The following is a 17,101-nucleotide window of genomic DNA, read 5'->3' on the forward strand; positions in this document are numbered from 1 at the left end:
TCCTGATTGCCAGCCCCATGGTGGTATGTTTTGCAGCAAGGACTGGGACCTTTATTGCTAGCTATGGGAATGGATCCCAGAATGGATCAGTGAATCTCAGTTTGGCTTGCTGCTACGTCCACAGGCATAACAGGTACTTATCACAACCACTATGCTCCTTGTGCCCCATGGCTACCTTTGTGCCCTGTAAGTCTACCCCCGCAGGCTTTGCATATTTGGACACTTCCTTTATGCCTTCATCTCGTAGTTTAGCCCACCTCTTCAATGTATTGATTCAAAAACCGTTAGAATGACTTAACATAGGCAGGCTGTGACTGAGCTCTGACCTTGTGAATTGAAATGCCAGAATGATCTCAGTAATGCCTCAAGGCTGCCTGTTATCCCATGGGACCCTGAAAGTCTCTTGATCAAGTGCTGAGCAGCCTGATCCACTCCAAATGATAGTAGGCCGAAGCATGCCTATCCTCAGGCTCTCCACTTTACTTAGCCAAAGACCACTGTGTGCTGCACAGCAGATATTAAGTAGTCTGGAGAAGCATAAGAGCATCAGGGGCTTTTATTCTCTGACAGAACTGAAGGGCTACTATCCTTAGCTATTTCCAGTTCCCTCTCTACTTGAAGCCTGTCTTGTCCTTGCATCTGCATGCATTGTGCTTTCTGTCGGTGCCAGGAGGTATGCTGGTGCAATGGAAACTAGAGGCAATGTGTTCCCCATGGGCTGTTGCACAGTGCTATGAAAGCCCTATGGAGCAAGGTTGTCCTAAAACCCTTTGCCTGGGACAAACTCATTTGGGTTCTGTTTGATTTCCATTAAAGCACACAGCTCCTTCTGTGGGCCTGTTGGAATCTGGATTGTTCTTCCAGAACAATCGAAGAGGGGGCTGGGGTTTGGGACCACTGCTGCTGTTGTATGTGCTTGAGCTGATGTGTCTGTTCAAATAGTAAGTTACCTGTGATTCACCAGAGCACATCCTTGGCTGCATTCCTTGCCAGAAGCAAGAGGGAGGAGGAGAACAAAGGCTTCCTAGGAACATCTGAAATAAAAAGATTTACTGGATTTCAACCAGAATGTCTCTCAGCTTTCCCACCTCTGTCAAATCTCCTTGTGACTTTCTGCTTTTCTTCCTATGTTGTTCCTAAGAACATTCCCCCTACTCATTAGGTAGGGGAATTGCCAGGGTAGAGCACCAGTCCTCTATCAGCTGTTTGGTCTCATGGCACACTGAATGGGACCTTAAGGCCTTTAGGTATGTTGGTTGTGTTAAAAACCAACTCCCCCAAAAAAGAATGTTGTCAAACTTGTAAAAGCTGGTGGAATTGTCTTGAGCTAGGACCCTCCATATGAGAGTCCAAAAGACCCTCTGAGCTATAGGAGAGAAGGGAGTACTACCCCACAGCTGGGCACAGTAAACCAAGTAAAACCTGTCAGTGTAAGGCAAATGTTCACCAGCCAAACTAAAGAGGTTCATGTTACAACAGAAGAACTAGGATATATGCTAGATTTGCATCTCCCAGAGTCCAGCTTGATTGGGTATTTTCTTCGGGAATACTAGAGCTACTTCTGGGTGCCTGATTCCCAATTTGGCTATGTTGAAATGGAAATTCAGGCACCACAGAGCGCTAAAGCAATGGATATGGGTCTCTGCTGTGACCGTACTTTGAACAGGGGAAAGCAGTGCTGAAGATTAAGCTGTGAGGCTACAGAGATGAGCCATCCAGGCTTGCTCTGACAGTGTATTGAACCGGAGTCCTAAAGTGATTATTGAATTTGTTCTTGGTTATCTAATCAAGTGTGATGTCTTGCTGTCACTTTCTTTAAGTGTAATAAATTTGAGGAGAGATTGCTTCACTCTTTAGACACATCAATTAAAAATTATCACTGGCTGCAGAAGCATTAGTGAAATATTTTCAAATTATTGCAGTCACCTTTCACGTGTTAATTAATATGTTCTGAAAAGCACTCGGCTGTCTGTAGCCTCCGTACTCCCATGAGGCTGTGCATCCTGGCTGTAGTTTTTTTTGCTTTTTTACATGAGTTTAGCTGGCAGAAGTATGGCAGGCCAGTGTCTTGTGCAGCATATGAGCTTTTCACAGCATTTCGTGAGCAGGGGACATGCTAAACTCACAGGTGGGAAAACTCTAGTGAGTGCAAGCCCCCTGTTTGGTGGTTTTTTTGGGGCGTGGGGTCTGCTCTCTCTCCCGCCCCCCTATACTTATGAAGCCTGCTGTTTCTATTGTATGTTTGGACTGATGCTTTTGCATCTTTACTATCATGATATGTAAGCAGGCACAACAGGAGAGCTCCAGAAGCCAGAAGCTGCTCAGGTATGTTGTATGAGCAGGAGCATGAGGGCAGAGAGGTGATGACCTCTCTGGATCAGCAACAGGAGCAGAAGAAATAGGATGTTTTTATGGATGATCCATGATCCATGAAATATGAAAAGATAGTTAGTCTCCAGCTGGCTTTTACAGCAAATGGGATAGTTAACAGATATATCTCAGCCTGTCATAGGGATAGGTAAGGGGCAGGCAGAATATCTGTATACACACATGAGTGACTACATGAAATAAAGGGGCACACATATTGAAGTATCTCTGAGGAAGAGATGACATTTAGGGAAAATATTGTGCAAAAGTTGAATTTACACAAACACCCACATATACACAGGAATGAACTCACAATTGCCCTGTGTTTTGTGAGGAGCACTTGACTGTAAATTGTCATGTCTTGGCAAATTATCATAGAATCATAGAATAATTTGAATTGGAGGGGACCTTTAAAGGTCATCTAGTCCAACCCTCCTGCCATGGGCAAGGACATCTTCAACTAAATCAGGTTGCTCAGAGCCCAATCCAACCTGACCTTGAATGTTTCCAGGGATGGGGCATCTACCACCTGTCTGGGCAACCTGTTCCAATGTTTCACTACCCTCACTGTAAAAAATGTCTTCCTTATATCTAGTCTAAATCTAATCTTTTAGTTTAAAACCATTCCCCTTGTCCTGACGCAACAGATCCTGATAAAAGGTCTGTCCCCATCTTTCTTGTAAGCCCCCTTTAAGTACTGAAAGGCTGAAATAAGATCTCCCCGAAGCCTTCTCTTCTCCAGGCTGAATAACCCCAACTTTCCTCATAGGAGAGGTGTTTCAGCCCTTTGATTGTTTTTGTGGCCCTCCTCTGGACCCACTCCAACAGATCCATGTCTTTAATCTGTATTGAGAGCAAACTCTGCTGTGAATGTGGATGATTTGTATGTTTATATATACATGAAGGTTGACTGGAAAAAGGCAGTGAACTCTAATATTAAGTTTCTGGCTCTGTACTACTAGTGCTTTCACTGCAAAATGTGTAAAAATTGTTGGCAAATTTTGGGACAAATAATAAAATGATCTTTGTTGTGTAATTGCGTAAATCAATCGCATTAAAGAGTAAAAAGATAGGGATTTAATTTACGTTAAAAAAAAAAATCACCCTGTGGAAATAGGTTGTCAAAAGACTGACAGAATGCTGGCTACAATTGGACAAAATTAGACAGGTGAAACTGACTTTTCTAAAATGCAGTTCCAAGCCTACCTGAGTACTACAGGAGCTAAAGACACCTGTGTTTCAATATGTAGGAGTACTACCTTTTTCCATTTTGGTTCATTAAAGCAAGGGTTCTGATATCTGATTGGGTTGATACTGAAATCCAGTGAGTTACTTTTGTCATCTGTGGTTGCATTGCTTGATCGATGACCCTGTGTTTTCTTTATTATTATTGTTGTTTAGGCCAAAATGATTCTACTTAGTCATAGAAATGGGAAAGTAGATGATCTATAGGTCAGTTGGATGTGGAATTGCTTTGTGGGGTGAGGTAAGCGCTAGTAATTGTGTAGCTCTGTGTCTCTAAGATCATTCTTGGGCAAAAATTGCAGCATCTATTCCTGTCTAAATGTTGCATCCACCCTCCAGGCATTCATATTCACCACTGTCTTTTAGATGTGTTTCTGCTTCTTGGGGACCTTCACCAGCATGAGTGAGTCAGCATTATTTGCAGTTAAATGTCATATATTTCTGATTCAGGGAAGAAGGAAGAATGACATCCTGATTTTGTATTGAGATTAAGTGACAGCGATTTAAAGTCTATTCTTTAGCTTCATGTGGCAAGCTTTTTTTAAAAAAAAAACCCTCTTAGTCTAGTTTTTGGGTTTATGGTTTTCTTTTCTCTAGTAACAAAACACTAACTTTAGGTTTCCCAAAACACAGCAATGTCTGGCAATGAGAAACTACACAAATATTACCTGTATTTGAAAAGTTAAAAGATGGTAGCACCTGCTCAATTTAATTTAATATAACTGAATATTGTGCAATAGAGGCATCTCTGAAGACCATCTTTTCCAATAGCAGGAAAGCTTTCTGTGTTCTGTGGACTTTGAGAGGGCCAGACAGATTCAGCTGGCATGGGGAATTTACACGAGTTTTTTGCCTGATTCAAATTCAAAAAATGACTGTTCAAAATGTATGAAACAAGCATCAAAGTTGCTTCATTACCAAATTAAAATGCATTTGTAGGAAAAACATTCATCAGGATAGTTTAAGTTGCTCATGTCAATGTCTGTTATTTTGAGATACCACAGTTTACCTAGGGAAAATTAATTACATGTGAATTGGCTACCTTTAGGGGCCTCAAAGAAGGTCTTTATGATGTACAGGTTCATGTGTTGCTCATCTCAGCTATAAACAAGGAATTGTTGTTGTTGATGACAAGTGTTTGAGGCAAAAAGCATCTTTTTATGGATTGTGATCCAGAGAGCTGGGCCTCCTTGTCAACATTGTTTAAATTCTCTATAGCAGAAGAGGGAAGAAATATGGTCTACCTTCCCTGAACAAAATGATCCCAAAGGCTTGAGGGGCAGCTAGGCATTCTTTTGACCTCCTCCAGCAGCCCTGCATTGATCTTTGTGTTTCTTCTTCTCTGTATTCCTTCAGGGTTGTAGGTATTTGGCTCACTCATACTCTCCCACTCTTTCCTTAAACCCAGTTTTAATTGCATAAGATTGGGTAAAAACTGAAGATCCATACTGGTAACTGTGTTGTGACCAGGGCTCCCAGTCTCTGGCTGCCATTGAAATGCCTAGTGGTAAGCTCCATTCTTTACTAGCAAGCAGTAGTAGATGTGCAAAGGGAAGAGGAGAGCGATCTCTCTCTCACAAATGTGTTTCAGGTGTTTATCAATGACTTCACTGCACATCAAGCTCATAGAGGTGCCTTCCTAATGTAACAACAGAACAACATTTCAGAATAGGGTATTATGTTTCAGTCTTGCTCAATGAAGACCAGCTACTGGCTGGGCTCTAATAGCGAATTCTTTCAGTCAGGATTTCCCCTTCCTGAGGCTCTTTGCAGCAGTGTGCACCACGTCTGCACCACTTCATTTCCTGACTCACATTTCAATTTTGGGAAATGTGGCTATTCTTGATTTTAGCTAATCTTCCTAAGTCAGCTAAATATGCAAACTGTGACTAAAAACAGTAATGGGCTTTGCTTTCTGTTCTGTCAGATAATTTCTGCAGAATCATTGCTACCGGAGGGAGAACAGAACTGAATTCAGAGAGGATGACATCCTGATCCTGTGGACTTGTCGTGGTTTAACCCCAGCCAGCAAAAATAAACCCCACGCAGCCGCTCGATCACCACCCCCCTCCGGTGGGATGTGGGAGAGAATCGGGAGGGCACAAGTAGGAAAGCTCCCGGGTTGAGATAAAAACAGTTTAATAATTGAAATAAAACTAAGTAGAACAGTAATAATAACAATGAGAACAACAACAATAACAGAATACACAAAACAGGCAATGCACAACACAACCACTCACTGACCGCCAACCGCGTGTCGCGAACAGGGGGCGAGCCGCCCCACACACCTGGTTTTCATACTGAGCATGATGTCACATGGTACAGAATACCCCATTGGCCAGCTGGGTCCACCACTCCGGCTGTGCTCCCCCCTTCCGGTGCAAGCGTCACCCAGCAACAGCCAAAGCATCAATGGGCCATCAACGCTCCTTTCACACTAAACCCAAAACACAGCACTCCCCCAAGCTACTGGGAAGAAAGTTAACTCTGTCCCAGCCGGAACCAGGACAGGACTCACAAACTGTCATGTGGTTTTCCCTAAATAGCAAAGGGGACTGCAAGCAAACTTTTTTGTCATCATGAAAATGCAGAATTGATCTGTAGAAGACGTCCTGTTTTCCAAAATTGAGAATGTAGACTTTGGGTAGGTTCTGGGTTTTGGGTTAATGCCGGACTTGGTACCTTTTAGTTGATTTAAAACACATAATATATTCTTGGAAAGTAACTGTTGTGATATTGTAAAAAAATACAAGTTTCTTCCTGTCAATATAATTTATAAAGAGGTAGTGGGATTTTTGACGGCTCTCTAAATCATTACTTGAATAAAAGTATTTAAAAGTGTATTACTAGTCTGCTGTTGACCTAAACAGTAATGATAGGGACGTGGCTGTTAGCAGACAGCAAGAATTCTGTCACTTCTACAGAACTCCAACAAACTAAACATCCTTACTACCTTCAAAGCCGCAGATGGGAATTGGTTATAGAGAATGAAGCCTAGGCTCAATAGAGTGGTCTTCACATATGTTGGATGCTGTTGTAATGGACACTGCTAGCCCATGCTAGTAGGGGAAGAGACAATTGTTTATCGTACCATGGAAAAAGTGGCTGTCAGATAAGGAATGAAAGTGTTGTGTATTCTGTGCTTGAAAAAGAGAGTTGAGACAGGAAAAGTAGTGGACAGGTCAGCCTCTGAATGTGTCCAGTAAAGGATTTTTTGAAGTAATCACTCATCTGGGGGAAAAACATGAGTTTTTCTTTTTCAGAGGAGATTTTAATTTGTTTCTTTGTTGCTTGAAATATTATAGGTTTTGCTCAAGGTGACAGCATATAATATAAAATACAGTTGTGAAATTGAAAGGCATTTCAGAACTTCAAAACAACACAACATGTGTTTCCTACATTGCTAGAATATTTTTTTCTGATGTTACTGCAAAGTTGCTGCTTTTTTCCTTGTTCAAGTGACATTTCATCAAAATAAATGCAGAAAATCTGTTCTGACAAAACAGCACTTTCTTCAGCAAGAACAGTGTTCAGAAGGCTTGCCTAATTTTTCTGATTGTGAGCATGAATGATGTTTCAAAGCCATTAACATTTTCTGGAAAAAAAATACTAGGTTTAGTATCTAATTAATATTTCTTGAACATTCTTGTATCACACTTCAGGCATAAGATCAAAAAAAGCACTGTCTGATGAGCTGTCTGCACAATTCCTTTCCCATCCTTTTCAAAATCCCATGGGTTTTGAAAACTGAAGGAAAATGTGTGAGAAAGCTGTAATTCAAAGTTACTTGGTTTTATGGTTGTGTTGCAAAAGATTTTAAACAAGGTGTGACTAATACTCATATATCAAGTGTTGTGTTTGTGTAAACATCTGTGCTTGAGAGTTATAAAGAAATTTGTTGCAGGGATTAGCAAGTAGGAATTCTCCTGTTCTGTATTTGAAACTCATGGGAACAGTTGCAGTAAGTAAAGGAAGGAGTGAATATTGTCTATAGCGGCACTGTTTTGTCACTGTTTTCCCTCAGTTGAACAAAAACTTGGGAAAGAATTATTGCAACATTTGAGAAACCATCGTGACATTCAGAATTCACACAGTAAAAATATCACATGACTTAGGTCGGGTCCCAGCATCTTCTCTTGCAAAATGTGTATGTCTCATCTCTTCAAGGCACTGGCTTTCATCAGTGTTCACATATGTGAATTTGGGATTGCCATTTAGGTTCTGCTCTTTGAAAACCATGGGCCTGGCAGGTTCTAATAGTTATTGCTGTTGAAAGAGCTGAGAAATCTGTATTCCAAAACCAGGACTACTCACTATAAGGCACAGGTTCTGCTTGTACTTGCACAGGTAGACTCCAATAGTGCTTAGAAAACTAAGCAGAAACTGATTTACAACCAGTTCAACCACGAGGTTTTTTCCTCATCGCTACCTGCAATTTCAGTAATCTCTCTGCATACTAAAATCAGAGTTTAGATCAAAAGAGTTTGGAGGACAGAAAGAGAGAGGAGTACAACTTCCAGGTTCCCTTCTGAACAGTGTCCCTATAATCCTAGTCACTGGTCTAGCAGCAATAGTGCTGTTAAACAAGTGTGGATGCATGCTGCCCTTGCCAGTTATTAGTAGGACTGATTTTTTATGAGTAGAGGTATACCAGAACAGGGCAGTCTGTAAGACAGATTTCAAGAACAAATGAGGAAAGAGAGTCAGCACAGAAGGATCCTTAGTGTAGATATGAACGGTTTCAAATCCTATACACCTGGAAGTGCTTAATTCAAGGGCATGGCTTCCAGGTGCTAAGCTGACTTTCTTCCAACTTAATTTGTTTTTCATTCTAGAAGATGAGAAATGTCTGGTTTGATATTTCTACCTGCAACTAGTGACAGCTCAGTTGGTTTACGTGGAACAAGGAAGGCAGATAACAGGTTCACAATGTAATTTTTGGAAACTGAAAGGAGGCAGGAAAGGAATGAAGGAGGAAAGTATTTGAAAACATAATTTTTGCTTTCATCCACCAGTAAGCCTGGAATAATGCTCAATTTAAAGAGTTCTGGACAGCCAGAAAAGTAGCCAGTACAGAAATTAGAACTCAGCCCGTCATTAACAACATGGTGATAACTATTGGCTGCAAACACTACCAATCAGTAAAATCAGTTCATTGACTGAATGTTCTTGCCTCTCAATTCTTCTCCTTCATGAATAGAAAATCTGCATGCTTGGCATTGCAAAGCTTTGAGGTGAATTTCACACAGCTCCCCGTTGTCACTTCTACTCTTTCTCAGCCTTCACACAAAATGACATTGAAATCCATTTCTGAGGGCTTTCCATTCAGACTGGGTTTTACTTAATGAAAGTAATTATGGGTTTTTTTTAGGAGAACCAAGAAAACATAGAAATACATGGGAAGAAATAGATTGGAATGTGATTTTTGTGGAATTATTTCACAAGAAACAACCATAAAATCCACCTTCATTTCAAACCATCCACAAAACACTATTAAGGGGAAGGCCTGCCAAAGGGAAACTCTGGGTTTTGACCTGCTCTAACTCTAAAAGCTGAAGAAACACCACATTTGCTGAAGAGGAGAAGATACAAAGGAGGTAGGACATGAGATAGTATGGAGGTGGGAAATAACTGCTTTTCAACAGTCAAAATGCTAGGTTAGACGGCCATCAATTTCCTCACAGTTTTCCAATGTACTGCCTTGAAAAGAAAATGAGAGTTAATGCTTGAGGACTGTTGGAGATGTTACTGAGTAATCAGAGGAGATAGCTGAGAATGAAGATGACTGAAGATTACTGATAACTGAATGAAGATAACCTCACAGGTTTTCATCTGCACATGGCCAGTTGACAGTTGAATCATCTGGGATGTTCCATAAAGATCCTGGTTAGCAGTTGGTTTTAACAGAAAAGTTATGTGCAAATAAAATCCCCAGGTTTGTTAGTCTTAAGCAGTCAGCTTTCAAAGGCTAAATGAGCCAAATGTCACAAAGGGCTGTGATGATAACGTGGTGGTTCGGTGAATTCAGGAAGAGGACCTTCATTCATTGAGCTTAATCCTTCTACCCCACAAGTCAGTTTGCTTTGTTATTGATTTTAACATTGCAGGACTACGCCCCTTAAAAATTGTGATGCAAACTTCCTGAAAAGAAGGGATGTGGGCTGACATCCCATTGCCGTGAAATAAGATAGAAATCTCAGAAAACAGTTATGGAGTTTTGGTCCTTGAAATGCAAACTGTACATGGATTGCATACTACTGCTTATGAGAGATGAGGGTGACCCTTCTACCTGCAGTTTTGTATGCAAATCCTCTATCATGAAAGGAATTGATTTGGTATAAGTGTTGCCTTATATTCTTCATGAAAAATTCGTTGAGCAATTACCAGGAAAAGTAAGAGGTGTAAGAGGTACATACTAGCTGCCAGCAATATGCACCAGCAGCGTCAAAATTACATAATGTATTATTAAATATCTTGCTTTTTAGAAGTGGGTGATTTTGTCAATTCCATTAGCAGAATTTTGTAGTGTTCTTGATCAAAAATTTCTTTTTGTTATGATAATGAGTGATATCCAGCATTAGTGTGAATTGCATTAAAGATTGCATACATTAATGAGATGTGTTACCTGCTTGGGAGTTCTCTGTGAGTGCAGCTTGCTCTTCAAACATGTTTTATCAAAGGAAGATAAATTGACAAGATTCTTCTTTTGAGAAGAAGTAGGGCTGCTGGAGCTGCCTTGTGCAGCATCACTATGAGCCATAGACAGTGCTTTGGTGAAACAATACAATCACAGAACTATTAGTTCATGCCATGCTTCAGCTGCTTTGCAGTGAAGGAAAAAAACAGCAGCAGAAATATCCCTTTGTTTGTAAGCAAACACTCTGAAGCTCTGACCGCCATAACACTGGTCCAAAAGGAGCTGGAGAAAACAGAAGAGAGGAGAAGAGAGGTTACTTACCCCAAAGGAGCTGGCTCTCAGCTGGGCGTGGCTTTAGCTTATTGATGGTCTCCACTGTATTTGTCTGGCAAACTCATTATGCTAAAGTGTTTTCAGCTTTTCTTCATACAATCAGATTTTGCTTTCCCAGGTCTGAGCTGACAATTTGCAGATGGCATCAATAAAAGAAATTTTAAAAAAAGACTTTATTATTCTAAAATGCACAACTGCACAGGAAAGTACCATGTTCCCTGCTTCCAGGAGTCCGTAGGGAAAGTACCATGTTCCCTGCTTCCAGGAGTCAGTAGTTGCTCTTCTGCCTGGTTTAGGATAGCTGGCTCCTCAGCGTTTGTGTCAGACTAGGGTAGACCTGCATGCAAGACAATAGCTTGTCTACAGTCTCATCCCCTTAACTGCAAGATTTCTCTCCAGACAATTGCAAGGTGATGTCATCCCTGCTGGCTGGTTGGCAAAGGGCAAACCCAAACAGCAGGAGGTGAGCAATCTGCCATGCAGCCTGCACCTTGTAGTCTCTGCCATCACATTGGATTGACTTCTCACTTCCTTGAACCTTTCAGGTATCAAAACTTGTCCCCTTTGCAGGTCTTCCCCTTAATAGTGTTTTGTGCCTAGCTTGGAATGGAGGTGGATTCTATTGTGCTTTCTTGTGAAATAATTGCACAAAACCCAACATTTTCAATTTCAGGGAAGTTTTACCTAGGAGTTTTGAAATTTATTTCACAGGTTTCTTTGATTCTTTTTTGGTCTTTTTTCTTTAATAGTAGATTTTTACAAATGTTTCAAATCAAAATTGTTGTTGAACTAGAAGCTCTACTTAGTGGTTTCTGAAAATATACAAATGGTAAAGATTAATCATAGACTCCTAGGGAGATCTAGTTGGGAATGGACATCCGGATGTGTCTAGCCCAACCCCCTGCTCCAAGCAAGACACACCCATGGGTTGCTGAGTGCTTTGTACAGGCAAATTTGGAAACCTTGTGAGGATGGAGACCTCCTGATCTGTCTGACCCTGGTCCCAGGGCTGCAGCACTCTCATGAGGAAGAAGCTTTTCCCTATATCCAGTGGGAATTCTCTTTGTTGCGGCTTGTGCTTGTTGACTCACTGTGTAGCACCATCTTCTCTGTAACTCTCCCGTTTAGGCAATGGATGACTGCAACCTGACACTCTTCATCTCATCTTTTCTTTTCCAGACTAAACAGATACAGTTCCCGCCCATCCTCGTACATCATGTGCTCCCAGCCCCAGACCATGTTTAGTGGCCCTGCTCTGGACTTGCTCCAGTGTTGGCTTCTCCTTTTTATGGGAGACCCGTATGCCAGTTACAGTTACAGATACAAATACAGCCTCACCAGTGCTCTGTAGAGGAAGTAGTCACTTTCTTCCAGCAGCTGACTACACTTTTGCAACACAGCCCAGGTTGCAGTAGGCCTTCACGGGCAAATTGTTTCATTATGTTCTGTCCCCTGTCCACCATAGTTCCTTTTCTGGCCAGTGATGCCCCAGCTTGTACTGCTGCCTGGGTTTATTCCATCCCAAGGGCAGAAGCTTTTTATATGCCTTGGTTGAATTCCTTTAGGCTGCTATCCATAACTTCTAGGTCACATTCTTTTTCACTCACCTTCACAAACAGTGCAGCCTCCCAAAAGATTGACCTGTCATAATATAGAGGAGATGCTGCTTGTTTGTTTGTGGAATTCTGATAGCCATGGACATCATATACTGTAAATTCAATGACTATGTACTACCCAAACCTGAGTATCTGCATAGGTCCTTATTAGGGAAGCAACAGCTGGCTGTCATGAATTCATGGCTTGAAGCCATTTGTTTACATTATATGCATTTTCTTTCTGTTTGAAAAAGGGCGTGTGTCCTTGCCCTTTCTGCATTAAAATGCACTTGGCCGTTCTTGCTACACTTCTGAAATTAGCATGCACCTGTGATTCCATTAATTTATCTGCCCATTTTTAAGGCATTTTGTAGCAAATCAAGATGCATGTCCTGAAGGAAAGGAATAATACATCTGTCCTCATAATAAAGTTTTTAAAGATGCCACCCTTGTTTAAAGGAAATAATTTAAAGAGCAATTATGATTTGAAAGAGATTTTTTTCCTCTAAGAAATTGATATTTAAAGCAAGATTTTAAGTGTGTAGAGCTATAATTACAGTGCCTGCAGTGGTTTCTGTTCACCAGAAAGGGCCACTTCATCAGAGAATTGTTGAATATATCTGAAAGATATGAGCTTGATTGTGCTACAAGCACCTCCGGAGGGAATGCTACGCTTGCTAACTAGAAAATGGCAGATTTTAGAGAAGCTGCTTTTAACGTGGCATGATTTGTTTTCCTGCTGTACCTTTCTGTGTCATCTTAAACTGGGTTTCCTTGCTGACATGGACTGACTCCAATTTTAACACTATTGTCTTTGTCCCTGGACACACTTGGAAGAAACAGTGGTTTGGAGCCAGAAAGTTAGGGAGTGGGACATCAAGCAAGCTGTAAAAACCCTCTAGGTCTCATTTAATGTCTTGAAGTGTAGGAGCTGTCCTTTGCTCTTGTTTTGTCCTGGCTAAACTCTACACTCTTAAAATAGCCTATATGACATGCTAAAGACAGCAGACACTGAAGGGTCACTGCTGGGAAGAGATGAGGTCAGCTTTACCACCTACTATACTATATGGCAGTGTGGGTGCTACCCGTCAGAGTTGGATGAGTTGCTTTTGCAGGAGCAGACAGGGCAGTTACATGCCACTCTTCTCTTCTCTGTGTAATTATGAGCCTTCCCTCAAAGAAGCAGTGTGCTGTGCAGGCAGGCAGGTCATCTAGGAATTGAACGCTTCTAGTCTGGAAGTCATAGACTCGTTTCTGCCTGCTGAAAGGCTGCAGGATAGCAGCTTTTGCTCAGTACAATGCAGGTGAAAGTCTTTATACCATTAATCTTGGGAATGGGCTTATCTGAGGAAATTTTCCCAGCTGAAGCCACCAGGTTCTGCACATGGCCATGTTCTGGGTAGGATTGGTGTGGTCTGTCCTGAGGTCTCCACAGGACAGGGCAGGGCAAACCTTTCGTCATCTGAGTGAGGCTCGTGGCCTGCCTATGTGTCTATGAAGAGATCCTCAGGCTTCTGACAGACCAAAGCCAATGATACCTTTTGGTCCAGAAGTGATGATTGGCTGTAGTGAAAAGTAAATGTTCACAGGAAAACACTGGGGGTGGGACAAGAGGAAAGGGGTTGTCCTCTGGCACACCTCTGGATCAATTCCAGGGTAAGACAGCCTTGCACCTGGATCCAGAGAGCACGGGTGGTGAAAACAAAACACTAGCTTAGGCTGCCTTTGTGTTTGACTGTCCATGGGGGTTTGCAGCTAACAGTCACTGTCTGTCAGTCTGGCCACTGTCTTGGCCTGTCACCCAGCAACTACTTGTTTGTTCTCCTACATTCCCTTACATCATGAAGGAGAGCCTGTCGTGGTCCTGCTCCCCTCTTCCCTATGCACAAGCACGAACTAACGCTTTGCTTTCCTTGCAGGAGCAGTCAAGGTTTTATGCACATGAAACTGATGAAAACCAAAGACAAATACATCCTCGGTCAGAACAGCCCTCCCTTCGACAGTGTTCCTGAAGTCATCCACTACTACACCACAAAAAAGCTGCCTATCAAAGGAGCAGAACACTTGTCACTGCTCTACCCTGTGGCTGTGCGGACCCTCTAATAACCTAGTCTCACCCCTTCCTGTGGATGGGAGGTGAGAGGTAAGCTGGGCTGCACAGAATTCGTAGCAGGAATTCAGTCTTGAGTCTGTGATGGAGAGTGGCAGCCTTTAGTCTTGGGAACATGGGCAGGGTTGTGTATGGGACTGTGTGTATGGTACTCTTATGCTGCAGCATGCCTCTAGAACTGTGCTTCTACATAAGAGAAAGAAATCTTATTTTAGTGCAAGGAAAACAGATAACCTTCCCAGAACTTCTCTGTGAATGAAAGTACTTCACAATGAATTTTTTCCTCCATGTTTTGAGCAGAATCAACAACTTCTTCTCAGCAGTAAAACACCAGCAACTTTTATTCTCTTGGTACCCTGAGAAACTTGTACATTTGAAAGAGTAACCTGACTTTGAGGGACCCTAGGATGTTCTTGGTGGACCTGAGAAGGAGCTGCTTAGCAGGCAAGCCCCTGTGGCTGTGGTCACTTAGCTTGGTGGGTTTGGTTTTTTAATGCAGTTTCTTGGGGTAGTCAAATGTTGAACTCCTATTAGGCACACAATCTTAAAATCATTCTGTGAGAGCAAATCATGGTCAACTATTTATGAATAGGGAATGTAATTAAAAAATAGTTTGTTATATATTTTTATCCTTTTTGGTACAATAATCTCTTAAGTGTTACTGTCTTCATTTGCAAGTTTCATTCATAGATGCAGTCAGCTAATTCTGTTCGAGGCGTTATAGTGTAATGTTTTAAGTAATTGAGAATGAGTCATTTAATATGTGGGTTTCTATTTACGCATAGGGTGGTCAAAGTCTTTTATAAAGCTTTACTAGGCAAAATCTTCACTTGCTTATTCATCCGGATCAAATGGTTGTCCCACTGAGGTAGCAGACTAACAAGTGTGTGTCACACTGCCTTTCCATAAGATGGCTTTACACATGGCTGTGTAAATGAGAACTATGGTATGTAGCAGAGCAGAATTTGTTTTTCTGGTGTACCAAGGCATTCTTAAAACATGGTCCCTTGACACATACCTTCTGGCTATTGTTTGTTTTCACCATGAGCAGAAGCCTCCTGCTGTATTTCAGTCACTGTCAGCCAGAAGCACTGAGAAGCTGTTCTGTACCTTAGTCCTGCAAGTCAGTGCCCATCCACCTGAGAGATATTTTCTACGTGCTCTGTGTGCTTGTTGAATGGGATAAGTGAAAAAAATACAATTGTGCAGAAATTGGAACTGAGTAATCAATAGCCTGGTAGTCCTCACTTTGTGCCATCTCCCACCTACGTCTAGAATGTTGTGCATTAACCCATCAGCTGTTGTAGTAGCAAACTGGTTATATGCAGTTTATGTATTTTACAGAATGCAATAGGACTGTGAAATTGTGTGTTATTTAATTCAGCTTTCTTACCTACTAGTCCCTTTTATGTATGCTTAGAAAGAAGTGCAAATCTGAAAATTGTAATGGAATAACCACTTACTGCCTGTAAAAGTAGTGCTTCATTGTATTGTCTAATCTGATAAGAACCTCAAGGATGTCCCATATAATGTCATCAGTGATGAATGTTCTGCTTCCTTTTAAGCCTACCTTGTTCTTTATATGACATCCAACACAATTTGAACAGAGGTGGATCACACATATATGAGGACCCCAGTATCATTCTGTGCAGCAACAGTAGTGGGTCAAGCTGTCCCTATCTCACTCAGAATTTGAAGCTGCATTGGACTAGGTTCTTACTGTTTTTCTGAGAGAAGCATGGCACAATGGAGTAGAAAGAGACAACATTCCTCTCCAAGTGAAACGACACATCCTCTTTTTCATCTACACACCTACATGCGCCTTTTATTTTCCTACAGTCTTTGCAGAACTCATCGTTCTCCTCTTAACATCACCCAGTTGATGAGAGCATATAGGCATTTTTAAGTTATTCTAAGATATGCTAAGATATTCGCTCACCAGGGTAGGAGTTCATGAAGGTGGCAGAGCTCACAAAGGTTACGAATCAGATTGTATCTGCTGCTGTCTGAGCCTTTGCCTGTGCAGGCTCTGACAACTCCGTCATACCACTTGGGACAGAAATATGTCATATTTCTTCTTTTGCATGTTGAAGTGCATTTTTGAGAATCCAGCATTGTTGCTGTTCTATGACCTGTTTTTTCTTCTTTTGTAATGGAAAAGTAAGCCCTTACTCTCCCTAACAAGAATTAGCAGTAGAAACCAACATTATCGTTAACCAAGGCCTTGCAAGGCTTCCTTAAGCACATTGTCTTTAGCTCATGGAGATGACTGTTGTACCAAATCTTTCTTGTCATGGGCCTGATCGAAAGTCAGCTGAAGCCAGCAGGTGCCACTTTATTGCTGTCTGCAGATTTTCGTTTGGCATCCCTTGCTTAATACAAATCAGGTCAATATGCATCATACACATTTGTATACAGTTTATTACAGCTTCAAGGATCAGATCAGGATTCTTGGTTCAGCTAGAGGAAGGCATCTCAGAAAATGTTTGTTGTCTGTAGGAAGGTTTTTCTGATTATTTTTTAGAAAGACTTTTGAAAGTACTCAGTAATTACAGAATAAATAAAACCAGGATTTTGTTTGCACTGTAATGTTGTCTTTGTTTATTTAAGTGATTGTATGATATTTTTCCAGTGAAGGAATACTCTTCCTAGACTTTTTAATGTACAGTGAAAATACGGTGTGTTGCAGTGTGTAGTATTGCGTATAAGTGGAAGATCTCGTAGCGATCATGCCTACATAGCACATTAAAAGTTTATTTTAAAAAAATTATAACCCTCTCCCTTTTCTTCCTCTAATTGTCAATGTGTACTCAG

General features: G+C 41.4%; 1 protein-coding gene across 1 annotated transcript in view; it reads left to right on the forward strand.

The window, feature by feature from the left end:
* Positions 1 to 16,876, forward strand: part of SHB (SH2 domain containing adaptor protein B) — a 79,859-nt gene extending 62,983 nt beyond the window's left edge. Inside the window, exon 6 of the mRNA XM_075136240.1 lies at positions 14,097 to 16,876. Coding sequence (XP_074992341.1) covers positions 14,097 to 14,280 — 184 coding nt within the window. The 3' untranslated portion in view covers positions 14,281 to 16,876. The remainder of the gene's footprint in view (positions 1 to 14,096) is intronic.
* Positions 16,877 to 17,101: the final 225 nt, after the last annotated feature.

The sequence above is a fragment of the Calonectris borealis genome, chromosome Z, assembly GCF_964195595.1.
Source record: "Calonectris borealis chromosome Z, bCalBor7.hap1.2, whole genome shotgun sequence".
In the NCBI taxonomy this organism is placed as follows: domain Eukaryota; kingdom Metazoa; phylum Chordata; class Aves; order Procellariiformes; family Procellariidae; genus Calonectris; species Calonectris borealis.